The following is a 27,980-nucleotide window of genomic DNA, read 5'->3' on the forward strand; positions in this document are numbered from 1 at the left end:
TATAATGAGCATGTCAGGATGGGAAGCACAGAGGAAAGAGCTGGTAGAAACAGGCAGGGGTGCAGGAAATAACTGCTAACTTGGTAGGAAGAGCCAGCAAATGCAAAAGCAGACCAAGAACACCAAACACACCATGGGGCCATGTAGCAAACAGCTCTGTGTACCTCAGGAGTCTCCAAGGGCAACCACTGCACAGGGTATATTCACAGAAACAGATCCAGAGTAAAGTCACTTTTAAGGATTCTATGCAGAGTCTTTTTAAATAAGGTAGGGAAATGTATAATGCTTTTTAAAAAGCAGTTTATCCACAATGCTTAAAATAGTATTCTTTATTATTATATAAATCTGTGCACTTAAGATTGTAACCTTCAGTTAAACAGAAGACTGCACTCCACAAAAAAATGCTGAGCAAAGCACTGCAGTTGACTGGAGAATTTTAACTCAAACACAAGTTACAAGAAAAATACGAGCATCTCATTTCCCAAACACATTGAGAAAATGAGGTGCTATTCAAATGAGGTTATCTGAATTAACATTCAAGTTATGAAATAGTATCCTGACCTATAGAAAACTAAGAACTATGTACACGTTATTGAAAGTACGTTAATTTTGAAAATCATCATTTGTCTCCACTATGCTTACTTCATCACACTATCTCCTTCAATCTTTCATTAGTCCTTTCCATACACAAGACAGGGAAGTTGGCTTTATGTGGGAGTTTCTCGTAATGTATTGGTTTAGAAGTTTGCCAAATGTTATTTTAAAATATTTATGCACCTATATTTAAATGTATACCTTAATAATTTTTCATAAACTATTACTGACCCATGGAAAAAAGAACTTATATTTTAATTCTCCTTGTCACCAGAACTAAAATGAAAGGAATATGTAAGTTTTTTCAACAACCTATGAAGCTTAAATTCAAAATTCTCCAAGCAAGACTTCAGCAATAAATGTACCATGAACTTCTAGATGTTCAAGCTGGTTTTAGAAAAGGCAGAGGAATCAGAGATCAAATTGCCAACATCTGCTGGATCATCAAAAGAGCAAGAGCGTCCAGAAAAACATCTATTTCTGCTTTATTGACTATGCCAAAGTCTTTGACTGTGTGGGTCACAATAAACTGTGAAAAATTCTGAAAGAGATGGGAATACCTGACCACCTGACCACTCCACTCCAGGAGTTGGTGATGGACAGGGAAGCCTGGCGTGTTGCAGTTCATGGGGTCGCAGAGTCGGACACGACTGAGTGACTGAAGTGAACTGACTGATGAAGCTTAAAAATGTAACTAGTACCTGATTTTCTATGATGAAAAATGCAGGTTAAAAAAATCCTCAAGGATTTTAACAATTTTTATAAATGGTAGAGAATATGCAGAGAAAATACTAGTTTGTACATAGAAATAAGTCAGTTTATGAATATTTTAGAGTTGAATGTGGAACATTTAGAGACTTTGATGATCTATTTTCTATCACAATCTGGAAAAAAAATGATTAAAAGACTACTTATTTGCTGACATAAGTACTGTTTTTAGTCTACAATATATCAATGTTCATGAAAACACTGATGAAATAATTTCACACAGAATCACAATGAACCAAAATTCAATTCTTGACTATCCTACCTAACCAGATAACTCACTTCCAAACTTCAAACTGTAACACTGTTCTTAATATGAGGCCTTTTTAAACCAAAAGAATTGTGTGGTTATGTAATAGGGCTGTAAACCTAAACTGAGAGTATGCCCAAACTGTTTCAGTCCAGTTCAGTCGCTCAGTCATGTCCGACTCTTTGCGACCCCATAAACTGCAGCACGCCAGGCCTCCCTGTCCATCACCAACTCGCAGAGTTCACTCAGACTCACGTCCATCAAGTCAGTGATGCTGTTCAGCCATCTCATCCTCTGTTGTCCCCTTCTCCTGCCCCCAATCCCTCAGCATCACAGTCTTTTCCAATGAGTCAACTCTTCGCATGAGGTGGCCAAAGTACTGGAGCTTCAGCTTTAGCATCATTCCTTCCAAAGAAATCCCAGGGCTGATCTCCTTCAGAATGGACTGGTTGGATCTCCTTGCAGTCCAAGGGACTCTCAAGAGTCTTCTCCAACACCACAGTTCAAAAGCATCAATTCTTCGGCGCTCAGCCTTCTTCACAGTCCAACTCTCACATCCATACATGAAAAGCATTACTATGTAAGTATTGATGCATATCACCTGTACTGATTAATCTACAAAGAACTTAAACAGGTTAAAATATCTTCCCACCCTCAACTGACACATATACCAGAACACTGGTCAGGGGTAGGGGTAGTTTGTTTTGGTTTGGCTTTCTATACTGTTCCATTTTTCCAGAATACCAGTAGAGAATCAGGGTATCACAATATAGAAAGCACAATTCAAAATGTTTTTGTTTACAGAGAATAAGCACATGCCTCATCTAGCTACCATTCAGCATATGTCTACCATTACCCTGCTCATGTTTGGAGAAATTCAAAACTAAGTATGAACCAACCCATTCTGCTTAAATGAGCGCTAGCTTTTTTTTTTTTTTTTTTTTTGGTACTACTTTTAGGGCTGTCAGTGAAAATTACCAATGATTCTGTTCAAGATTATCTTACAGATGAGAAAATTGAAAAACAGACTTGTTAAAGGACACAATTAATTAATGACAAAGTAAACTTAGAAATCAATTATATTTTCACTAAACCAGCTTCTTCCCAACTTAAATATGAAATCACGTCTGATCTGCTACATCAAAATTTAAAAATAAATTAATTAACAGATGTGGGTGAGATACCTAGGTTCTGGTAATTCTGAAAGAGAAAAGCAACAGAAATTCACAAATACTGATTTGTTTCTTTTGCAGAATTCGAGGTGGGGATACTTAAAACACTCAAATGGCCTACAATGACTTTTCCCTCAAAACTAAAAGCCTTTAGACAAAATCAAATAGATTTCTTTACTAGAAAAGGATAATAATTGATATGCACTAACTATTTGAACATGAAGAACAGTGTTAGTAACATTATCCACATAAATAAATACACAAGTTGAAATCTAAGCCAGAAACTGAAAAGTGAAAGAGGAGAGTGAAAAAAAGTTGGCTTAAAGCTCAACATTCAGAAAACTAAGATCATGGTATCTGGCCCCATCACTTCATGAAAAATAGATGGGGAAACAGTGGAAACAGTGTCAGACTTTATTTTTGGGGGATCCAAAATCACTGCAGATGGGGGCTGCAGCTATGAAATTAAAAGACACTTACTCCTTGGAAGAAAAGTTATGACCAACATAGATAGCATATTGAAAAGCAAGGTCCGTCTAGTCAACGCTATAGTTTTTCCAGTAGTCATGTATGGATGTGAGAGGTGGACTGTGAAGAAAGCTGAGTGCCGAAGAACTGATGCTTTTGAAGTGTGATGTTGGAGAAGACTCTTGAGAGTCCCTTGGACTGCAAGGAGATCCAACCAGTCCATTCTGAAGGAGATCAGTCCTGCGTGTTCTTTGGAAGGACTGATGTTGAAGCTGAAACTCCAGTACTTTGGCCACCTCATGCGAAGAGTTGACTCATTGGAAAAGACTGATGCTGGGAGGGATTGGGGGCAGGAGGAGAAGGGGACGACAGAGGATGAGATGGCTGGATGGCATCACTGACTCAATGGACGTGAGTCTTAGTGAACTCCAGGGGTTGGTGATGGACAGGGAGGCCTGGCGTGCTGCGATTCATGGGGTTGCAAAGAGTTGGGACTAAGCGGCTGATCTGAACTGAATGAAATTTCTTTTAGCTACAATGCTAAATTTATCGTAAACTGCAACTAAAGTCAGCATGTATGCTCATTCCAGGGTAGAAAAGAATAATTAGACAAACACAACAAAATTCTGCTAACCTAGACAGCTGTCCACATAAATCAGTGACTGAAATTTCTTAAACATGTAACTTATATAAGGTTTAGATATGTCCTTTTCTTTTCCTGAACTGCCTCTGCTGCCATGACAAAAATGGAGACGCAAAACAGTATCCTCCACTGAATTTTTTATTCATCGGTTTTTATTGTCTTTAAAAATTAGTAGAGTATAAAACCTCTCACAGTGTTTTACTCCGAATCTGCAACACCCGCCCCTTCTGAAGACTGCCACAGTGATTGAGAGCAGTTTATGTCAGCCCAGGTGTTTAAAGTCCCAGGCTGAAATATTTGGGTAATTAACATCATCCTACAAACACTCAAAATCATTTCAGCTGCCACCAGTAGTGAACAAAACTCTCCCCAAAACTGTAAGAAACTTAGCCTTGATTACTGTTCTATTTATCTAACTTAAAAACATTGCCTAGATGTAAAAAAATTTTCATACAACCTATCTTCCTCAAAAGGTTCCATCCTAAACAGCACAAATGTCAATTCAAAAGATTCCATATTAATATTTTACTGTTTATAACTCCAAGTGCCATAAAAAAGTCAGTGAAGCAGGTCTTCCTCCCAGAGGGGTGAACAGCTCTTAAGTCCAATGCAATTGAAAAAAAAAAAAAACTGCTCAAAGTTACTGAATATAAGTCCAAGTATAAATATCTATATTCTGCATAACACACTAGACACATCTTTACATAAGGAAAAGAAAAAAAGACATGTAAAGGAGGGAAAGGTCTCCTCATTCTCTTATTCTTACAGGATTTTTGATGGCTGAGGAAGAGTTTCATGCAACAAAGTACTTTTACAACTTGATGGCTCAATGACGTTCCTAGACTTAAACAAAATGTGAGCATGTGAAAAGTCAGTTATTTCTGCAAACTAGGCTGGTTGAAAGTAATTTCTCTTATATTTTTTAAAGTAAGGGAATACTACGATTATAGTTACAAAACAAAGAAGGGCAAAACTTGAAATAAATCACCGACTAGGTATCCTCCACAGTCCCACTCTTGGTATCAACTGCAGAAATACCAGTAACACTGCAATTTCGAGTGCAGAGGACAAGGAATCACACACACGCGGCCAGCATGTAGCAGGCACTCACCATCTGTGGCACGAAACGACGATATATGTGCAAACAATCAAAAACAGAAAACAAAACGCACTCCGATTTTGAGGCAACATAGTCAACAATTAGAGCAACAATTACTTGACGAAAAGCTGCCGGACGGCTTAACGCGCACTAAAAGGAAGGAGCTCTTCCTCCCTGCCCTCCTCTTACACTCAGACGCTAGACTGTACATTGAAAACAAATCCTCCCCCAGCCCCGCCCCAAGCCCTACCCTCAGCGGCTCCCAGCACTGAAACTGACGGAAAGTCCGGGGCCTTGGCGGCGCCCAGACCGGCCCCACTCAGGATGCTCTGGCCGCGGACACGCCCCGCGCGGCGGCGGCGGCCCGGGCTCCAGCCGGCTGTCTCCGGGACCCCCAGCGGCTAGCGCTCTCCCCAGCCCGCGGCGCCGGCGGCCCCCTCTGTCCCCGAGCGGCGGGCCGCGCCGTACCTGCACACCGTGATCAGGTTCCTCCTCTCCACGGCGGCGTTGCGGGCGCTCAGGCTCTTCTTGATGCCGCAGCCCCCGCCGCGGCTCCCTCCGAGGCCCCCCAGGCTCCGGGAGGCCATGGCGGGCTGACCCCCGGGCCCCTTTGTCTCGCGCGACACCGCCTGCCCCGCACCCCCCTCCCACTTGCTTCCCTGGGCTTTGCTCGGCTTGCGGCCGTGGGGACGCGGGGAGGGTGGCAGGGAAGGAACAGGGACGGAGGGAGAGTGTGGAAAACGATGGCGGACTCGCACCCGGGCACTGGAAGCTGGCGCACCGCACCAGAGCTCTACACACATACACACACTCACGCGCAGACACGAACGCACTGCCCCCGCTCTCGCGCGCGCCGCCAGGAGCCGGACTACGCGTGCGCTTCGGTATCAGCCGCTCCCTTAGTTCCCCATGGATCTCGGCGCCGCGCACGCTCAACCACCCGCACTCAGCCGCCACCCGCGTCCCAGCAGCGGAGCCACCGGGAGCCACGGGCCTCGCGAGCGCAGCCCCGTCCTCTCTGCGCCAATCCAGGTAATGCCTCCCCAGCTGGAGCCAATCGCCGCGGGCGAGGGGCGGGGCTGCCCCGCGGACCTTTAAAGCTACCTGCTAGAGCCCGTCCCGGCGCGTGGGCAGCTGTCAAGAGGCCGGGCTCGGGCTCGCCACCCTGGTGCTGCAGACAGTCTGCCCACTGGGGAGCAGCGCCGCAGCTGGCCTGGGGTTTTTGGGGTGCGGTGCTCACGAGTGCCCCGGGAACATTGCCGACCCTTTCCCGGAGCCCAACTAATGGCTGGGATCGCTAGCTCTAACGGCTGACCCTATTGCCGGAATCCGACGCCCTAGCCTAGTGGCATCTGTAGCTACAACGCCGAGCCTGCACTAGCTCCCTCTCCCTCACCTGACCCAGGGCCTGACTTCCAGAAAGGGAGCGGATTTTGGTGGTAGTGGTGTGCGCGTGTGCGCGCGGGGGTTTTAGTGGTGGTGGTGGGGTGTGGGTGGATGTTTGTTTGTGTCTGTGTGCGTGTGTGTGTGTGTGTGTATGTATGCGCGCGCTAACGCCCTCCCCTGGCCTGATAGACAACTACAAATAGCCCAAGGAGCGAAATTGCCCGCAGAACATCCCTCCTGGGGCGTCTGCTCTTGAGATTTTGTTGCCACTTTGCTCCTGTCTTAGACCCCAGCATGGCCTGCAGCCCGGAGTGACCGCCCACAGAAGAAGTGTGCCGTAAGTGGACACTGCACGTTTCGCCCTTCTCCAGTCCTGAGCAGTGACCCCGGAATTACGAGCGTGGGGGCGGCGAGCCTCCATGCAATTCGGCCTTGGCTCTGCTGGGCTGCTCCCAGAGATGAGAAAAGGAGTGCTATCCACACACAGCGCGACAGCTGGGAACCTAGCGCCCGCTTTCCAGAGGTTCTCCACCCCTGACGTTACCAACAGGGAGGTTCTGGCTTTGACCCCGAGTTCTCTGTCGCTCATCTAGGTTGGCCATTCATCTCTCTTTGCATCAGTATGCCCAGATTTTAGAGTGAAGTCCTTACTCACAGTGTCCTTATGATACCTAGCTCGCTGCTGTGCAGACAACTGGTTTTCAATAAATGTTCGTTAAATGTAACTTGAAGTCACATTAGACACTCAGTTCAGTTCAATTCAGTCTCTCAGTCGTGGCCAACTCTTTGCAACCCATGAATCGCAGCACGCCAGGCCTCCCTGTCCATCACCAACTCCCGGAGTTCGCTAAGACTCCTGTCCATTGAGTCGGTGATGCCATCCAGCCATCTCATCCTCTGTCGTCCCCTTCTCCTCCTGCCCCCAATCCCTCCCAGCATCAGAGTCTTTTCCAATGAGTCAACTCTTCGCATGAGGTGGCCAAAGTACTGGAGTTTCAGCTTTAGCATCATTCCTACCAAAGAAATCCCAGGGCTGATCTCCTTCAGAATGGACTGGTTGGATCTCCTTGCAGTCCAAGGGACTCTCAAGAGTCTTCTCCAACACCCCACTTCAAAAGCATCAATACTTCAGTGCTCAGCTTTCTTCACAGCCCAACTCTCACATCCATACATGACTACTGGAAAAACCATAGCCTTGACTAGACGGACCTTAGTTGGCAAAGTAATGTCTCTGCTTTTGAATATGCTATCTGGGTTAGTCATAACTTTTCTTCCAAGGAGTAAGCGTCTTCTAATTTCATGGCTGCTGTCACCATCTGCAGTGATTTGGGAGCCCAAAAAAATACAGTCTGACACTGTTTCCCCATCTATATCCCATGAAGTGATGGGACCAGATGCCGTGATCCTAGTTATCTGAATGTTGAGCTTTAAGCCAACTTTTTCAGTCTCCTCTTTGACTTTCATCAAGAGGCTTTTGAGTTCCTCTTCACTTTCTGCCATAAGGGTGGTGTCATATGCATATCTGAGGATATTGTTATTTCTCCCGGCAAGCTTGACTCCAGCTTGTGCTTCTGCCAGTCCAGCATTTCTTATGATGTACTCTGCATATACGGTAAATAAGCAGGGTGACAATATACAGCCTTGACATATTCCTTTTCCTATTTGGAACCAGTCTGTTGTTCCATGTCCAGTTCTAATTGTTGCTTCCTGACCTGCATACAGATTTCTCAAGAGGCAGGTCAGCTGGTCTGGTATTCCCATCTCTCTCAGAATTTTCCACAGTTTATTGTGATCCACACAGTCAAAGGCTTTGGCATAGTCAATAAAGCAGAAATAGATGTTTTTCTGGAACTCTCTTTCTTTTTCCATGGTCTAGTGGATGTTGGCAATTTGATCTCTGATTCCTATGCCTTTTCTAAAACCAGCTTGAACATCAGGAAGTTCACGGTTCATGTATTGCTGAAGCCTGGCTTGGAGAATTTTGAACATTACTAGCATGTGAGATGACTGCAACTGTGTGGTAGTTTGAGCATTCTTTGGCATTCCTTTCTTTGGGATTGGAATGAAAACTGGCCTTTTCCAGTCCTGTGGCCACTGCTGAGTTTTCCACATTTGCTGTCATATTGAGTGCAGCACTTTCACAGCATCATCTTTCAGGATTTGAAATAGCTCCACTGGAATTCCAACACCTCCAATAGCTTTGTTTGTAGTGATGCTTTCTAAGGCCCACTTGACTTCACATTCCAGGATGTCTGGCTCTAGACGAGTGATCACACCATCGTGATTATCTGGGTCGTGAAGATGTATTTTGTACAGTTCTTCTGTGTATTCTTACCACCTCTTCTTAATATCTTCTGCTTCTGTTAGGTCCATCCCATTTCTGTCCTTTATCGAGCCCATCTTTGCATGAAATATTCCCTTGGTGTCTCTAATTTTCTTGAAGAGATCTCTAGTCTTTCCCATTCTGTTCTTTTCCTCTATTTCTTTGCCTTGATTGCTGAGGAAGGCTTTCTTATCTCTTCTTGCTATTCTTTGGAACTCTGCATTCAGATGCTTATATCTTTCCTTTTCTCCTTTGCTTTTCACCTCTCTTCTTTGCACAGCTATTTGTAAGGCCTCCCCAGACAGCCATTTTGCCTTTTTGCATTTCTTTTCCATGGGGATGGTCTTGATCCCTGTCTCCTGTACAGTGTCATGCACCTCATTCCATAGTTCATCAGGCACTCTATCTATCAGATCTAGGCCCTTGGATCTATTTCTCACTTCCACTGTATAATCATAAGGGATTTGATTTAGGTCATACCTAAATGGTCTAGCAATTTTCCCTACTTTCTTCAATTTGAGTCTGAATTTGATAATAAGGAGTTCACGATCTGAGCCACAGTCAGCTACTGGTCTTCTTTTTGCTGACTGTATAGAGCTTCTCCATCTTTGGCTGCAAAGAATATAATCAATCTGATTTTGGTGTTGACCATCTGGTGATGTCCATGTGTAGAGTCTTCTCTTGTGTTGTTGGAAGAGGGTGTTTGCTATGACCAGTGCATTTTCTTGGCAAAACTCTATTAGTCTTTGCCCTGCTTCATTCTGCATCCCAAGGCCAAATTTGCCAGTGACTCCAGGTGTTTCTTGACTTCCTACTTTTGCATTCCAGTCCCCTATAATGAAAAGCACATCTTTTTGGGGTGTTAGTTCTAGAAGGTCTTGTAGGTCTTCACAGAACTGTTCAACTTCAGCTTCTTAAGCATTGCTAGTTGAGGCATAGACTTGGATTACTGTGATATTGAATGGTTTGCCTTGGAAACGAACAGAGATCATTCTGTCATTTTTGAGATTGCATCCAAGTACTGCATTTCGGACTCTTTTGTTGACCATGATGGCTACTCCATTTCTTCTGAGGGATTCCTGCCCACAGTAGTAGATAGAATGGTCATCTGAGTAAAATTCACCCATTCCAGTCCATTTTAGTTCGCTGATTCCTAGAATGTCAATGTTCACTCTTGCCATCCCTGGTTTGACCACTTCCAATTTGCCTTGATTCATGGACCTGACATTCCAGGTTCCTATGCAATATTGCTCTTTACAGCATTGGACCTTGCTTCTATCACCAGTCACATCCACAACTGGGTATTCTTTTTGCTTTGGCTCCACCCCTTCATTCTTTCTGGAGTTATTTCTCCACTGATGTCCAGTAGCATATTGTGCACCTACTGACCTGGGGAGTTCCTCTTTCAGTATCCTATCATTTTGCCTTTTCATACTGTTCATGGGGTTCTCAAGGCAAGAATACTGAAGTGGTTTGCCATGCCATTCCCTTCTCCAGTGGACCACATTCTGTCAGACCTCTCCACCATGACCCACCCATCTTGGGTTGCCCCATGGGCATGGCTTAGTTTCATTGAGTTAGACAAGGCTGTGGCCCTAGTGTGATTAGATGACTAGTTTTCTATGAGTATGGATTCAGTGTGTCTGCCCTCTGATGCCCTCTTGCAACACCTACCATCTTACTTGGGTTTCTCTTACCTTGGGCATGGAGTATCTCTTCACATTTGACATTATTTGACTCTAATTTTACAGTTTTGGTGGCTACAAAAACGATTAAACTTTCAGCTCTGGTGTTGACATTTCTGTCAAAGAATATTGTAGAATAGATACATAGATATAGTGTAAGTATGTCTGTACTTCTTGTATATTATGCAAAGTACTACAGGAGGTTCTGTTACTGTATGTTGAATGCTTTTAAAACAGAGCTTTGTATATTAAAGCTGTCAATGACTAATTTCCAAGATTGTAAAAAGTTTGAAATCTCTATTTTTAATCATCAGGGCAAAGACTGAGCCCTTTCATCCACTCAGCCAAATCAGAATATTAATATAATGAGAATACCCTGTAGAAAAAAACTGTCACAACTAATTTATTACAATAAATATTCAGACATTAAAATTATAGAAAACAATGTAGACTTTAATCATGATCTTTCACATAAAAGTAGGAGGTTTTTCCAGGGCAGTGCACTGGTTGCCAAACATTTCTTGTCTGCTCTGTGATGAATGACATAGAGGCTTGTAAGGAAACTTATCCTACTCAAATTGAAATTGTTATTTAACTACAAATGAAAACTGCATAGAGAAAAGAATGGGAAGTTATCAGTTATCAAGAAAATTTCATACTGGTTTGTCCTGCAGGAGGGAGAGAATACGCATGTCTGAAACCCTTATCAGGAAGACAAAACTGAGTGGTTATGTCCAATAGAGAAAAGTGAGATGTCATTATTCTTAAAATTGACTTCCTAGCCTTTCAAGTAGATTTTCATGTTACTTGTACTATGAATTTACAGTTATGACTGAAGACTTAGTAAAACTCCATCTTACATGATTAGGTAATAATATTATTTTTCAAAAGCTACGTTTACTGGGATTCAGTTGACGGCACTTGCTACACAATATTTCGTTTAAACCTTTTTTATGCACAGCGTGTCATTAAACTGCCACATGCTGGCCTTATTTGATAAAGCTTTTTTCTTAATTACCTTGAACTATATGTTGTGGGTCTCATTCTTTCTTCAGATCACTAATCTGGGAGATAATAAATCATTATATTCCAGTGCAAAGTACAATACTACTATAGAAGCATATGAGTTTTCATGTTATGTTTTGAACTATTTTGGCACCTATTGCAATTCTTTATTAATCCAAGAATTGGCACAAAGGTTATTCAGAGATGTAAAAAGACACAGTAAAAATAATGAGAACAGTAAATGCCGAATTTAACCTACAAGGACGCCATAGAACTCAATCAGTAGATTATACTCATTCATCGTTTCCCCAATCTCCTTGTTTTCCCCACCAAAAAAAGACAAAGAAAAAATTTAGAAAGACAAAATTCCAATTGTAAGACATAAAATGTCCTCAAATCTAAAATATTATAAGCCAGAGAGATTACCAAATCATCATTTATAATCTCAAAGAAGTGGACTTTCTATGTATACCCAAGCCCAGCACATATAGAAAAGATTGATAAAACTGAAGACACAACTTTTTTAAATCTATGAAGCAAGTTTCATCATAAACACAAAGGAAAAGTAACAGAGTGAGAAAACATATTTGAAATTTACATCATGGACAAAAAGCTAATTTCCTTTTATGCACAACGTTCCTGCAGATCAATAAGCACTGTTTCAGTAGAATAATGAAGGTGGAAGCCAAGTAGGAGACTAAAAGAGTGGGAACTGAGAAACACACAATTAAAAAAAAATTTTTTTTACTTTACAATATTGTCTTGGTTTTGCCATACATCAACATGAATCCGCCACGTGTGTACACATGTTCCCAATCCTGAACCCCCCTTCCACCTCCCTCCCCAAACTGTCCCTCTGGGTCATCCCAGTGCACCAGCCCTGAGCATCCTGTATCATGCATCGAACCTGGACTGGAGATTTGTTTCACATATGATATTATACATATTTCAATGCCATTCTCCCCAATCATCACACCCTCTCCCTCTCCCATAGAGTCCAACAGACTGTTCTATACATATGTGTCTCTTTTGCTGTCTCCCATACAGGGTTATCATTACCATCTTTCTAAATTCCATATATATGCGTTAGTATACTGTATTGGTGTTTTTCTTTCTGGCTTACTTCACTCTGTATAATAGGCTCCAGTTTCATCCACCTCATTACAACTGATTCAAATGTATTCTTTTTAATGGCTGAGTAATACTCCATTGTGTATATGTACCACAGCTTTCTTATCCATTCGATGGACATCTAGGTTGCTTCCATATCCTGGCTATTATAAACAGTGCTGCCATGAACATTGGGGTACACGTGTCTCTTTCAATTCTGGTTTCCTCGGTCACACAATTCTTTTTAAAGGTTATTGTAAAGAGGGGAAAAAGTGGTAGTGAGATAGGGAAATGTTGAGTAAAGGGATGTTGGTATTCTATCCCTACTGTTGTGTTGTTTTTATGTTGTGATGTGTTTGTTTTCATGGAAATGACATGATCACATTTTAAAGCTGATGGAATGAATCCACTGGTAAGGAAATGTTAGTAATGCAAGAGAGGAAAAATGATGAGAAGTGAGAATATGGAAAAGCAATGGGATCCAACACATAGGTAGATGGATTGAGCTTTGGTTAAAGATACTAATTCTCAGTTGTAACCATAGAGAAATGTGGGAGCCCAGGTGCAAACATAAGTAATCATAAGCTTTTATTATCAGAAAGATGAGAAAGTTCCTATCTGGTAACTTCTGTTTTAACTTCAAAATAAAAGACAATAAAAGACACTGGTTAAAATATTCAAACAGTCCATCTTACAGTGAATGGTGAAATAAGTTGACTAATGAAATTTAGGACTGCTCATCAGGGTCTGAGGACCAATTTAAGATTGATGAGGGCTTCCCTGGTGCCTCAGATGGTAAAGAATCTCCTGCAGTGCAGGAGACCCAGTTGGATCCCTGGGTTGGGAAAATCCCCTGGAGAAGGGAACGGCAACCCACTCCACTGTTCTTGCCTGGAGAATTCCATGGATAGAGGAGCCTGGCGGGCTACACAGTCCATGGGGACGCAAAACCGGGCACAACTGAATGACTATTATATTTTCTTTTAAGGTTCATGACGATGAATTTATAGTGAGCCCTATCTATCCTATTGCGTGATTTTCCTTGATATTGTTAGTGTCGTAATCATCTGAGGCTGCCATAACAAACACCATAGTCTGGAAGGCTTAAATGATGCAGATCTATTTTCTCAAAGTTACAGAGGCTGAGAAGTCCAAGATCAAAGTACCAGTCTGTTTGGTTCCTGGTGAAACTCTGTTTGGCTGTAGATGGCGCCATCTCCCTGTGTGCTCACAAGACCTCTTGTGTGCGGAAGGTGGGGTAGCAGATGAGAGAGCGCAAATTCTTCGGTGGTGACTCTTCTAAAGAAGGGCACTAATCCATCATTAGGGCCCATCCTCATGACCTCATCTAACCCTAATAACTTCCTAGAGGCTCAATCTCCAAATACTGTCACACTGGGAGGGTAGGGCCTCAGTGTATGAGTCTTGGGGAACACAACATTCAGCCCAGATGATTAGGCTGCTGGCATGGAAGTAATAAGGGAAATGTTGATTTTATGCAGGAATGACATTTTTATGAGAGCATAAGAGGAAAAGACAGAAATACAAGGAAATTTTGGATATTAACAGTATGATTCTAAAGAGACTCTTAAAGCATTTTACACCAGATACAGAGGAAAAGATGAAAAGAGAAACAGCGGGTTGGGGTAGAAAAGAAATATCAAAGGACTGGATGATCTTTTTTTTTTAGCTTGTTCTTGCCGTTTTTAGTGCCTATAGAGTTATAGTATAGAGAGATGTTGAAAACGTTTTATTCAAATTATATTCATCATTATTTTCCCTTATTGGTTTTTCCCTGGGTCATTTTAGAATGGCCTTTGCCACTCACAAGAATATACAGAAATTTTACGGTTTCTTTTTTATATAAAAAAACAGTCCATCTATTTTTTTGTTTAAAAACTTATTTCTGTAAAAATTTATAGGTACTGTGGCTCCAGGAAGACAGATATCACTTTCATTACATTTAACATCTAGCACATTGTTTTTAATATCATAAAATATTTTAATGAAAGTTCATCTATATGGAATATATGAATGTGTGAAATTAGGATATATGTTTATTTGTTCCAAATGGTTAGCCATTTGTCTAAGTTTACTTATTAAATTATTAATCTTTTCCCTACTGATTTGAAATGTTAAATTTGCCAACATCTACTTCTCCTTTATTGACTATACCAAAGCTTTAACCATGTGGATCACAACAAACTGTGGAAAATTATTTTATTTTATTTTATTTTACTTTACAATAGTGTACTGGTTTTGCCATGCATCAACATGAATCCACCACGGGTGTACATGTATTCCCAATCCTGAATCCCCTCCCACCTCCCTCCCCAAACCATCCCTCTGGGTCATCCCAGTGCACCAGCCCCGAGCACCCTGTATCCTACATCAAACCTAGACTGGCGATTCATTTCTTATATGATATTATACATGTTTCCATGCCATTCCACCAAATCATCCTACCCTCTCCCTCCCCAAAGAGTCCAAAAGACTGTTTTAGACTCTTTTGCTGTCTCCCATACGGGGTCATTGTTACCATTTTCTAAATTCCATAATATGCCTTAGTATACTGTATGGGTGGTTTTTTTTTTTTTTCTGGCTTACTTCACTCTGTATAATAGGCTCCAGTTTCATCCACCTCATTAGAACTGATTCCAATGTATTCTTTTTAATGGCTGAGTAATACTCCATTATGTATATGTACCACAGCTTTCTTATCCATTCGTCTGCTGATGGACATCTATGTTGCTTCCATGTCCTGGCTATTATAAACAGCACTGCGATGAACATTGAGGTACACGTGTCTCTTTCAATTCTGGTTTCCTTGGTGTGTATGCCCAGCAGTGGGATTGCTGGGTCATAAGGTAGTTCTATTTGCAATTTTTTAAGGAATCTCCACGCTGTTCTCCATAGTGGTTGTATTAGTTTGCATTCCCACCAACAGTGTAAGAGGGTTCCTTTTCTCCACACCCTCTCCAGCATTTATTGCTTGTAGACTTTTGAATAGCAGCCATTCTGACTGGTGTGAAATGGTACCTCATTGTGGTTTTGACTTGCACTTCTCTGATTTAACTTATATGCAGAGTGCATCATGAGAAATGCTAGACTGGAAGAAACACAAGCTGGAATCAAGATTGCTGGGAGAAATATCAATAACCTCAGATATGCAGATGACACCACCCTTATGGCAGAAAGTGAAGAGGAGATAAAAAGCCTCTTGATGAAAGTGAAAGAGGAGAGTGAAAAAGTTGGCTTAAAGGTCAACATTCAGAAAACGAAAATCATGGCATCTGGTCCCATCACTTCATGGGAAATAGATGGGGAAACAGTGGAAACAGTGTCAGACTTTATTTTTTTGGGCTCCAAAATCACTGCAGATGGTGACTGCAGCCATGAAATTAAAAAACACTTACTCCTTGGAAGAAAAGTTATGGCCAACCTAGATAGCATATTAAAAAGCAGAGACATTACTTTGCCGACTAAGTAATCCGTCTAGTCAAGGGTCCGTCTAGTCAAGGGTATGGTTTTTCCAGTAATCATGTATGGATGTGAGATTTGGACTGTGAAGAAGGCTGAGAACCGAAGAATTGATGCTTTAGAAGTGTGGTGTTGGAGAAGACTCTTCAGAGTCCCTTGGACTGCAAGGAGATCCAACCATTCCATTCTGAAGGAGATCAACCCCGGGATTTCTTTGGAAGGGATGATGCTAAAGCTGAAGCTCCAGTTTTGGCCACTTCATGCGAAGAGCTGACTCATTGGAAAAGACTCTGATGCTGGAGGGGATTGTGGGCAGGAGGAGAAGGGGACGACAGAGGATGAGATGGCTGGATGGCATCACTGACTCGATGGATGTGAGTCTGAATGAACTCTGGGAGTTGGTGATGGACAGGGAGACCTGGTGTGCTGCGATTCATGGGGTCGCAAAAAGTCGGACACGACTGAGTGACTGAACTGAACTGAACTGAACTGATAATGAGTGATGTTGAGCATCTTTTCATGTGTTTGTTAGCCATCTGTATGCCTTCTTTGGAGAAATGTCTATTTAGTTCCTTGGCCCATTATTTGATTAGGTCATTTATTTTTCTAAAATTGAGCTGCAGGAGTGGCTTGTATATTTTTGAGATTAGTTGTTTGTCAGTTGCTTCATTTGCTATTATTTTCTCCCATTCCCAAAGCTGTCTTTTCACCTTGCTTATAGTTTCCTTTGTTGAGCAGAAGCTTTTAATTTTAATTAGGTCCCATTTGTTTATTTTTGCTTTTATATACAATATTCGGGGAGGTGGGTCATAGAGGATCCTGCTGTGATTTATGTCAGAGAGTGTTTTGCCTATGTTCTCCTCTAGGAGTTTTATAGTTTCTGGTCTTACGTTTAGATCTTTAATCCATTGGAGTTTATTTTTGTGTATGGTGTTAGAAAGTGTTCTAGTTTCATTCTTTTACAAGTGGTTGACCAGTTTTCCCAGCACTACTTCTTAAAGAAATTGTCTTTAATTCATTGTATATTCTTGCCTCCTTTGTCGAAGATAAGGTGTCCATATGTGTGTGGATTTATCACTGGGCTTTCTATTTTGTTCCATTGATCTATATGTCTGTCTTTGTGCCAGTGCCATCCTGTCTTGATGACTGTGGCTTTGTAGTAGAGCCTGAAGTCAGGCAGGTTGATTCCTCCAGCCCCATTTTTCTTTCTCAAGATTGCTTTGGCTATTCGAGGTTTTTTGTATTTCCATACAAATTGTGAAATTATTTGTTCTAGCTCTGTGAAAATACCGCTGGTAGCTTGATAGGGATTGCATTGAATCTATAGATTGCTTTGGATACTATACTCATTTTCACTATATTGATTCTTCCAATCTATGAACATGGTATATTTCTCCATCTGTTAGTGTCCTCTTAGACTTGTTTCACCAGTGTGTTCTAGTTTTCTATATATAGGTCTTTAGTTTCTTTAGGTAGGTATATTCCTAAGTATTTTATTCTTTTCATTGCAATAGTGGGTGGAATTGTTTCCTTAATTTCTTTTTCTACTGTCTCATTATTAGTGTATAGGCATGCAAGGGATTTCTGTGTGTTGATTTTATATCCTGCAACTTTACTATATTCATTGATTAACTAGCTCTAGTAATTTTCTGGTGGAGTCTTTAGGGTTTTCCATGTAGAGGATTATGTCATCTGCAAACAGTGAGAGTTTTATTTCTTCTTTTCCAATTTGGATTTCTTTTATTTCTTTTTCTGCTCTGATTGCTGTGGCCAAAACTTCCAGAACTATGTTGAATAGTAGTTGTGAAAGTGGGCACCCTTGTCTTGTTCCTGATTTTAGGGGAAATGCTTTCAATTTTTAACCATTGAGGATAATGTTTGCTGTCGGTTTGTCATATCTAGCTTTTTTTATGTTGAGGTATGTTCCTTCTATTCCTGCTCTCTGGAGAGTTTTTATCATACATGGATGTTGAATTTTGTCAAAGGCATTCTCTGCGTCTATTGAGATCATCATATGACTTTTATTTTTCAATTTGTTAATGTGGTGTATTACATTGATTGATTTGCAGATATTGAAGAATCCTTGCATCCCTGGAATAAAGCCCACTTGGTCATGGTGTGTGATCTTTTTAATGTGTTGTTGGATTCTGATTGCTAGAATTTTGTTAAGGATTTTTGCATCTATGTTCATCAGTGCTATTGGCGTGTAGTTTTTCTTTTTTTGTGGCATCCTTGTCAGGTTTTGGTATTAGGGTGATGGTGGCCTCATAGAATGAGTTTGGAAGTTTCCCTTCCTTTGCAATTTTCTGGAAGAGTTTGAGTAGGATAGGTGTTAGCTCTTCTCTAAATTTTTGGTAGAATTCAGCTGTGAAGCTGTCTGGACCTGGGCTTTTGTTTGCTGGGAGATTTCTGATTACAGTTTCAATTTCCGTGCTTGTGATGGGTCTGTTAAGATTTTCTATTTCTTCCTGGTTCAGTTTTGGAAAGTTGTACTTTTCTAAGAATTTGTCCATTTCTTCCACGTTGTCCATTTTATCGACATATAATTGCTGATTGTATTCTCTTATGATCCTTTGTATTTCTGTGTTGTCTGTTGTGATGTCTCCATTTTCATTTCTAATTTTTTTGATTTGACTTTTCTCCCTTTATTTCCTGATGAGTCTGGATAATGATTTGTCACTTTTATTTATCTTCTCAAAGAACCAGCTTTTGGCTTTGTTGATTTATGCTATGGTTTCTTTTGTTTCTTTTGCATTTATTTCTGCCCTAATTGGTAAGATTTCTTTCCTTCTACTAACTCTGGAGTTCTCCATTTCTTCCTTTTCTAGTTGCTTTAGGTGTAGAGTTAGGTTATTTATTTGACTTTCTTCTTGTTTCTTGAGGTATGCCTGTATTACTACGAACTTTCCCCTTAGCACTGCTTTTACAGTGTCCCACAGGTTTTGAGTTGTTGTGTTTTCAGTTTCATTCCTTTCTATGTATATTTTGATTTCTTCTGTGGTTTGTTGTTCATTCAGAAGCGTGTTGTTCAGCCTCCATATGTTGGAATTTTTAAGAGTCTTTCTCCTGTAATTGAGATCTAATCTTACTGCATTGTGGTCAGAAAAGATGCTTGGAATGGTTTCAATTTTTTAAAATTTACCAAGGGTAGATTTATGACCCAAGATGTGATCTATCCTGGAGAAGGTTCCATGTGCACTTGAGAAAAAGGTGGAATCCATTGTTTTTGGGTGAAATGTCCTATGGATATCAATTAGGTCTAACTGGTCTATTGTATCATTTAAAGTTTGTGTTTCTTTGTTAATTTTCTGTTTAGTTGAGCTATCCATAGGTGTGAGTGGGATATTAAAGTCTCCCACATTATTGTGTTATTGTTAATTTCCCCTTTCATACTTGTTAGCATTTGTCTTACAGATTGTAGTGTTCCTATGTTGGGTGCATATATATTTACAATTGTTATATCTTCTTCTTGGATTGATCCTTTGATCATAATGTAGTGTCCTACTTTGTCTCTTTTCACAGCCTTTGTTTTAAAGTCTATTTTATCTGATATGAGTACTTCTACTCCTGCTTTCTTTTGGTCTCTGTTTGTGTGGAATATCTTTTCCAGCCCTTCCCTTTCAGTCTGTATGTGTCCCTTGTTTTGAGGTGGATCTCTTGTAGGTAACATATATAGGAGTCTTGTTTTGGTATCCATTCAGCCAGTCTTTGTCTTTTGGTTGGGGCATTCAACCCATTTACGTTTAAGGTAATTATTGATAAGCATGATCCGGGATTTCTTTGGAAGGAATGATGCTAAAGCTGAAACTCCAGTACTTTGGCCACCTCATGCAAAGAGCTGACTCATTGGAAAAGACTCTGATGCTGGGAAGGATTGGGGGCAGGAGGAGAGGGGGACAACAGAAGATGAGATGGCTGGATGGCATCATGGACTTGATGAATGTGAGTCTGAGTGAATTCCAGGAGTTGGTGATGGACAGGGAGGCCTGGCATACTGTGATTCATCGGGTTGCAAATAGTCGGACACGACTGAGCGACTGAACTGAACTGAACTGAACTGATGATCTTGTTGCCATTTACTTGATTGTTTTGGGTTTGGGTTTATACACCCTTTTTGTGTTTCCTGTCTAGAGAAGATCCTTTAGCATTTGTTGGAGAGCTGGTTTGGTGGTGCTGAATTCTCTCAGCTTTTGCTTGTCTGTAAAGCTTTTGATTTCTCCTTCATATTTGAATGAGATCCTTGCTGGGTACAGTAATCTGGGCGGTAGGTTATTTTCTTTCATCACTTTAAGTATGTCTTGCCATACCCTCCTAGCCTGAAGAGTTTCTGTTAAAAGATCAGCTGTTATCCTTATGGGAATCCCCTTGTGTGTTATTTGTTGTTTTTCCCTTGCTGCTTTTAATATTTGTTCTTTGTGTTTGACCTTTGTTAATTTGATTAATATGTGTCTTGGGGTGTTTCACCTTGGGTTTATCCTGTTTGGGACTCTCTGGGTTTCTTGGACTTGGGTGATTATTTCCTTCCCTATTTTAGGGAAGTTTTCAACTATTATCTCCTCAAGTATTTTCTCATGGTCTTTCTTTTTGTCTTCTTCTTCTGGGACTCCTATGATTTGAATGTTGGAGCATTTAATATTGTCCTGGAGGTCTCTGAGATTGTCCTCATTTCTTTTAATTCGTTTTTCTTTTTTCCTCTCTGATTCATTTATTTATAACATTCTATCTTCTACTTCACTAATCCTATCTTCTGCCTCTGTTATTCTACTATTTGTTGCCTCCAGAGTGTTTTTGATATCATTTATTGCATTATTCATTGTATATTGACTCTTTTTTATTTCTTCTAGGTCCTTGTTAAACCTTTCTTGCATCTTCTCAATCCTTGTCTCCAGGCTATTTATCTGTGATTCCATTTTGATTTCAAGATTTTGGATCATTTTCACTATCATTTTTCAGAATTCTTTATCAGGTAGATTTCCTATCTCTTCCTCTTTTGTTTGGTTTGATGGGCATTTATCCTGTTCCTTTACCTGCTGGGTATTCCTCTGTCTCTTCATCTTGTTTATATTGCTGTGTTTGGGGTGGCCTTTCTGTATTCTGGCAGTTTCTGGAGTTCTCTTTATTATGGAGTTTCCTCGCTGTGGGTGGAGTTGTATCAGTGGCTTGTCAAGGTTTCTTTGTTAAGGAAGCTTGTGTCAGTGTTCTGGTGGGTGGAGCTGGATTTCTTCTCTCTGGAGTGCAGTGAGGTGTCCAGTAATGAGTTATGAGATGTCAGTGGTTTTGGAGTAACTTTGGGCAGCCTGTATATTGAAGCTCAGAGCTGTGTTCCTGTGTTGCTGGAGAATTTGCGTGGTATGTCTTGCTCTGGAACTTGTTGGCCCTTGGGTGGTGCTTGGTTTCAGTGTAGGTATGGAGGTGTTTGATGAGCTCCTATTGATTAACATTCCCTGGCATCAGGAGTTCTCTGATGTTCTCAGGATTTGGACTTAAGCATCCTGCTTCTGGTTTTCAGTCTTATTTTTACAGTAGTCTCAAGACTTCTTCTATACAGCACCATTGATAAAACATCTAGGTTAAAGATGAAAAGTTTCTCCACAGTGAGGGACACCCAGAGAAGTTCACAGAGTTACATGGAGAAGAGAAGAGGAAGGAGGGAGTCAGAGGTGACCCGAATGAGATGAAGTGGAATCAAAAGAGGAGAGAGCAAGCTAGCCAGTAATAACTTCCTTATGTGTGCGCCACAGTCTGGACTGCTCAGAGATGTTCACAGAGTTATACAGAGAAGAGAAGAGGGAAGGAGACAGAGGTGGCCAGGAGGATAAAAGGGGGAAATGAAAAGGAGAGAGACAGATCCAGCCAGTAATCAGTTCACTAAGTGTTCTTCACTGTCTGGAACACACAGAGATTCACAGAGTTAGGCAGAGAAGAGAAGAGGGAGGGAGGAGATAGAGGCGATCTGGTGGAAAAAAAAGGAGAGTCCAAAGGAGGAGACAGCAATCCAGCCAGTAATCTCACTCTCAAGTAAAAATGGGTACTGAAGATTGGGTTTTTGAAGGTACAAAATTGGTAACAAATACCAAAAAGCAAAGATTAATTATCTAGAGTAGAGGATGGATTTTCAAAAATACAATATTAAAGAAAAGAAGAAGAAGAAGAAAAAAAAAAAAACAAAGTCACAAGAATTATTTTAAGAAATATATATGTATATGAAGTTTGCTTTAAGAATAGGGTCTTTTTTTTTGAAAAGTACTAGTAGGTTATAAAAATGAAAATTAAAGGAGTAATAGAGGACTTAAAAAGTTTAAAAAAAGAAGAAAAAGAAAAAAAAGAATGATCATAAAAATAGTAAAGATATATCTAGGACTTTCTCTGGTGGTGTTGTGGGCAGTGTGGGATCAGTTCATTTTCTGATAGTTCCTTAGTCCGTCTTGTATTTCTGAAGCTTAATAGGCCCCTTCCTATGTAGTCGGTACTAACGACAGGGTTTTAACCTATTGCACCTGTCAGTTCCAAGGCAGTTCCCTCTGTTTTACCTTCTTCTGTTTGCTGGTCTCTTCAGTGTCTGATTTCCAGTGTGACACAAGGGGGGCAGTGGTGGACACCTTTTTTAGGCTCACTTGTTCAGTTGTGCTGTGGGGAGGAAGGAATGCTGCAAACAAATAACACTGGCGTGTGCTCACAGTGTCTCAGCCATGCTGGGCCTGCCCCCGCTCACGGTGCACACAGCTCAGGTTCTAAGTTGCTCCACCGGGAACCGTCTGAGGCCGGCCGTGGGCTGCATGCACCTCCCAGGTGTAAGCCTCTCAGGGTCAGGCACTCAGGTATTTCTCAGAGGTGCAGACTCGATTGGGCCTGCGTTTTGTGCCCTTCCCAGGTCTGAGAAGCTCAGGTGACCAGGTGTTTGGCAAGCGTGGTCACTGCGACTTTTAACCTCTCCAGTCCCTGGTGCTCAGTTTTCTGGGTGTACAACTGGCGCACCTTCTCAGGCGGATGATGACTGTCCAGAACCCAAGAAGTCTTAGTTAGCAAAGAAGCCTGCTTGCAGTTTGATAGATAATATCTCTCTGGGGCTGCAATTGCCCCCTTCAGGCCCTTCCAGCTCTGGCTGCCTGTCACTGGAGGGGGATGGTCTGCAACCAGCTAATTCTGTTCCGTGCATGGAACAGAATTTTGTTCTGTGCATGGTCCTGGCAGTGTCTTTTGTTAGAGCTTTTACCGTGGTAGCTATCCCACAGTCTGCTTTGCTAGCCCAAGTTAGTTCGCTCTGGTTACCCTCTTTGCATTCAGGCCTGATCCTTAAAAAGCAGTGCAGCCCATGCCTCCCTGACCAGCCCCCGCTTGCTAGTGGTGGATGCAGGCGTCTGCGCTGCTTCTCCACTGGGGGCGTTACCATTGGGCTCGTAACCTGTGGGTTTTAATTATTTATTTATTTTTCCTCCCTGGTATGTTGCCCTCTGTGCTTCCAAGGCTCACCACAGACTGAGCAATGAGAGTATTTCCTGATGTTTGGACACTTCTCTCTTTTTAAAACTCCCTTCCTGGGACGGAGCTCCCTCCCTACCTCTTTTATCTCTTTTTTTGTCTTTTATATTTTTCCTACCTCTTTTTGAAGACAATGAGCTGCTTTTCTGGGTGCCTGATGTCCTCTGCCAGCACTCAGAAGTTGTTTTGTGACATTTACTCAGCATGTAAGTGTTCTTTTGATGAATTTTTTGGGGGAGAAAGTGGTCTCCCCATCCTATTCCTCCACCATCTTAGGACCGTGCCCCTGGAAAATTCTTTAAGAGATGGGAATACCAGACCCCATGACCTGCCTCCTCAGAAATCTGTATGCAGGTCAAGAAGCAACAGTTAGAACTGGACATGGACCAACAGACTGGTTCCAAATAGGGAAAGGAGTACATCAAGGCTGTACATTGTCACCCTGCTTATTTAACTTCTATGCAGAGTACATCATGAGAAACGCGGAGCTGGATGAAGCACAAGCTGGAATCAGATTGCTGGGAGAAATATCAATAACCTCAGATACTCAGATGATACCATCCTTATGGCAGAAAGTGAAGAGGAACTAAAGAACCTCTTGATGAAAGTGAAAGAGGAGAGTGAAAAAGTTGGCTTAAATCTCAACATTCAGATAACTAAGATTATGGCATCTGGTCCAATCACTTCATCACAAGTAAATGGAGAAACAATGGAAACAGTGAGAGACTCTATTTTGGGGGCTCCATAATCACTGCAGATGATGACTGCAACCATGAAATTAAAAAACGCTTGCTCCTTGGAAGAAAAGCTATGAGCAACCTAGACAGCATATTAAAAAGAAGAGACATTACTTTGCCATTAAAATTACATCTAGTTAAAGCTATGGTTTTTCCAGTACTCATGTATGGATGTGAGAGTTGGAATATAAAGAAAGCTGAGCACTGAAGAATTCATGCTTTTGAACTGTGGTGTGGCAGAAGTCTCTTGAGAGTCCCTTGGACATCAAGAAGATCCAACCAGTCCATCCTAAAGGAAATCAGTCCTGAATATTCATTGGAAGGACTGATGAAGCTGAAACTCCAAACCTTTGGCCAAGTGATGCAAAGAACTGACTCATTTGAAAAGACCCTGATGCTGGGAAAGATTGATTGAGGGAGGAGAAGGGGATGACAGATGAGATGATTGGATATCACCACTGACTCAATGGACATGAGTTTGAGTAAACTCCAGGAGTTCGTGATGGACAGGGAAGCCTGGCATGCTGCAGTCCCATAGGGTCACAAAGAGTCAGATATGACTTAGTGACTGAACTGAACTGAATAATTTTAATCGTAATTTTACATTTGCAATAAGTATATGTGCTCATGATAATAAATCCACAGAGACAATGAACATAAATGTTTCACAGCAACTTTTTTCGAAATCTCTCTCCAGACACAAAATAAAGATATATGTACTTAATTTTGTTCAGATGGTCTCATGCTATACACAGTCATTATGTATTTTCAATACCTGTCACTCTGTTTGTTTTCTGCCTTCCAAAGGCTTTGTATTTTTATGCAGTCAAATTTATGTGTCTTTATTTTTATGTTTTTTTTGTGTGTGTTTTCATGATTAGAAAAACTCATTTATGCTTAGATTATAAAAATGATTAACATTTTGTAATGTGTTTTTCCTTTTTGTTTTTCGCATTTGTATATTTGATACTTATAAGTCTTGCTGTAAGAAACAATTGTTGAAAAAGCCTAACTTTTCCAAGTGAGTGATGCTTTAACATTGGTATTAAATAATGCATTCCTTCCCATGGGCATGAAATGCTACCTTTATTAGGCTCTAAATATTTACATATATTTGAGTCTATTGCTGGGTTTTCTATTCTGATCCAATGATTTATCATTTGTAAGCTAGTGGTACCAAAATCTGATACATATTGAATGAAGCCTTCTAATTTTTTTTTTTAACTATCTAGTAGGGCTTGTGTGTTAGTCACTCAGTTGTGTCTGCCTTTGCGACCCCATGAACTGTAGCCCACCAGGCTCCTCTGTCCATGGAATTCTCTAGGCAAGAATACTGGAGTGGGTTGCCATTCCCTTCTCCAGGGCACCTTCCTGACTCAGGGATCAAACCCAGATCTTCCACATTGCAGGTGGGTTCTTTACCTTCTGAGCCACCAGGGAAGTAGAGTGTATCTCTTAATTAAACTCTTTCAGAAAGTTCTTAAGTAACTTTAGAGTGTCTATTCTTCACATTAGAATCATTTTGACACATTCTTCCCCCAAAAAACTATGGAGATTCTGATGAAAATGCACTACATTAATAAATTAGGTTAAAATATAAACATCTCTGCAATATTTGCAGTGTTCTAAGACCATGGTATGCGTCTTCAATTCCTTGAATATTCTTTTATTTCACTCAGTGGAGTTTTCGTTGTAAAGTTCCAGTGATAGTATGACTAGGCTTTTTACTTTCATTATATGTCTAACTATTAATGGTTATAATTTTTCATAGGAAATATACTTCCTTTTGCACAGTTATCTTTTTGAGTGTGCTTATTGTTATTAATGGGCTTCCCAGGTGGTGGTAGTGGTAAAGAAGCCGCTTGCCAAAGCAGGAGACATAAGAGATGTGGGTTTGATCCCTGGGTCGGGAAGATCTCCTGAAGGAGGGCATGGCAACCTACTCCAGTATTCTTGTCCAGAGAATCCCATGGACAGAGGAGCCTAGAGTGCTACAGTACATGCAGTTGCAAAGAGTCGGACATGACTGAAGTGACCTAGCACACACACACACATTGTTATTAATGTATTTTCAGTCAATTTTCTTAGTTTTCAAGTAAACTATTATATCACTTGAGTTTACTCCTGTAGCGCTTATAATATTGACAGACACTTGGTAAGCATGCAATGAGCATTAGATATAATTATTATTATTATTTATATTGGTTATTAGAATGATTAAATTGTCCATGATGAAGTAAGTAGGTTTACATTTGGGGGTCTTGGCAAAATTATTCTAAATTTCATCTGTAAGTCACATAAACATGCAAATGTAGCCTAGATCACCAGGCAAAGCAAGAGTAACGAGGGAAGACTTGCTTTATCAGATAATAAAATTTATTGTAAAGTATACAAAAACATACTATAGAACAGTAAGATACTAGCTCAAAAACAAAAAGATTAATAATGAAGTTAGTAAAGTAACACACAAATCTCTCTAACATCAAGAATTCATTTTTATAGTTATAACTGGGTGACTGCCAATTCTACAAAGTAATTTTCTGTAAGTTATCTTAGCCAACTTATTCAAATATACAGTTTTTCAAAATAATCATCTTGGGGATATTTGGCAACAGTTAAACATCAGTGAGAAATGAGTTACTCACAAACTTCCAAAAAAGATTTTAAGCCATGATGTCAAGGATATATATATATATAGCTTTAATTCTTTCTGCAGATAGACTAAATGAGACTTCTTAAGCTTAAAACAATTTTCAAGAGAATTCTCCTAGAGAGATTCTTTAAGTCAAGAGAATTAAAATACATTTCGTATCACTTGACTATGTCCATAGTTGAATTTTGCATATACATGTTTAAAATATATCAAAAAGACCATGATAGTAATGACTGCCCCCTTGAATTTTCAGAGTCAAATTAATCATACTGTTAAGGAACTCAGGTTTGGCTGTTTACCACTCAAAAGTCAATACTCAAGAGACAAGTGTTGGTTAGAAAAGAAATTTGCTTTATACCCTGGCAACCTGGGGAGAAGGTAGACGTCCAAAAACCAACATTGAAGATCCAGCTCAACAATAAAAGTTTTTTAAAAGAGAATCATTTGGGGAGGAGGGTCTTCATTATTCTCCACTCTATGCAGACTTTCTTCTGATTGGTTGGTGATGAAGTAACAGAGTGAAGTTCTAAGAATCTTGTGCTTAGCATGAAGTCATCATCCTCCACTTGAGTGGAGGCCTTAGTTCCTGCAGAAAAACTCAAAGGTATTGTTAATGTCCTTTGAAGAGGAACCAGGACCCTGCTTTGTTGCTGTACTATTGTTTCTGGAGTGTTCCGCCTTTTTTTCTGCCTTCCCTGCTGCTGCTGCTATGTAGTCACTAAGTCGCGTCCAACTCCATGCGACCCCATAAACTGTAGTCTGCCAGACTGCTCTGTCCATGGGATTCTTCAGGCAAGAATATTGAAGTGGGTCACCATCTCCTTCTCCAGGGATCTTCCTGACCCAGTAATGAACCTGAGTCTTCTGCTTACTTGGGCAGATTCTTTACCACTCACCAAGCCACCATTCTCTCCCTTCCTCTATTATCAACTATTTGACTCTGCCCTTTGGAACTCAGGGAAGGTCAAGGAGGCTGAACAAAGCCTATATCCTACAAACAAGAAGCAGGAGGCACAGAAAGACCCCAAGACCCCAGACTCCCACTCAAATTTAATTCAGGGAACTGGGCAACTATGGCTCTGATAGCTTCCTGTCAAAATAGGGCATAGGGCCTCCTCAGTTTGGAGAATA

General features: G+C 40.9%; 2 protein-coding genes and 1 long non-coding RNA gene across 4 annotated transcripts in view; 2 read left to right on the plus strand and 1 right to left on the minus strand.

Annotated features, from left to right (window-relative positions):
• LOC132659671 (uncharacterized) overlaps positions 1-5,981 on the minus strand; it is a 43,657-nt gene extending 37,676 nt beyond the window's left edge. The window contains exon 1 of one of the 2 annotated variants that reach the window (XM_060414584.1): positions 5,460-5,981. The gene's annotated coding sequence lies outside the window, so the exon portion shown is untranslated. Of the gene's footprint in view, positions 1-5,003; positions 5,153-5,459 lie in introns of those variants that run through there. The other variant, XM_060414585.1, reaches the window with a different exon arrangement.
• LOC121819506 (uncharacterized) lies at positions 134-11,409 on the plus strand. The gene is made up of 3 exons (XM_060414931.1): positions 134-197; positions 5,277-6,023; positions 6,664-11,409. The coding sequence occupies exons 1-3, from the start codon at positions 134-136 to the stop codon at positions 6,690-6,692; spliced, it is 840 nt and encodes a 279-aa protein (XP_060270914.1). The 3' UTR covers positions 6,693-11,409.
• Positions 11,410-14,973: 3,564 nt separating this feature from the next.
• Positions 14,974-25,263, plus strand: LOC132659729 (uncharacterized). The gene is made up of 2 exons (XR_009600470.1): positions 14,974-21,329; positions 23,925-25,263. It is a non-coding gene; the product is annotated as an uncharacterized LOC132659729 (long non-coding RNA).
• Positions 25,264-27,980: the final 2,717 nt, after the last annotated feature.

Source organism: Ovis aries, chromosome 4, assembly GCF_016772045.2.
Source record: "Ovis aries strain OAR_USU_Benz2616 breed Rambouillet chromosome 4, ARS-UI_Ramb_v3.0, whole genome shotgun sequence".
NCBI classification, from domain to species: Eukaryota; Metazoa; Chordata; class Mammalia; order Artiodactyla; family Bovidae; genus Ovis; species Ovis aries.

Excerpts from the sequence above, each read along its gene's own strand:
- LOC121819506 (XM_060414931.1), top strand. The coding sequence starts at position 134 with ATGGGGCCATGTAGCAAACAGCTCTGTGTACCTCAGGAGTCTCCAAGG. Across the intron at positions 198-5,276 it reads AAGGGCAACCACTGCACAGG|TCCGGGGCCTTGGCGGCGCC; the intron begins GTATATTCACAG and ends ACTGACGGAAAG. Across the intron at positions 6,024-6,663 it reads TCCTCTCTGCGCCAATCCAG|ACCCCAGCATGGCCTGCAGC; the intron begins GTAATGCCTCCC and ends CTCCTGTCTTAG.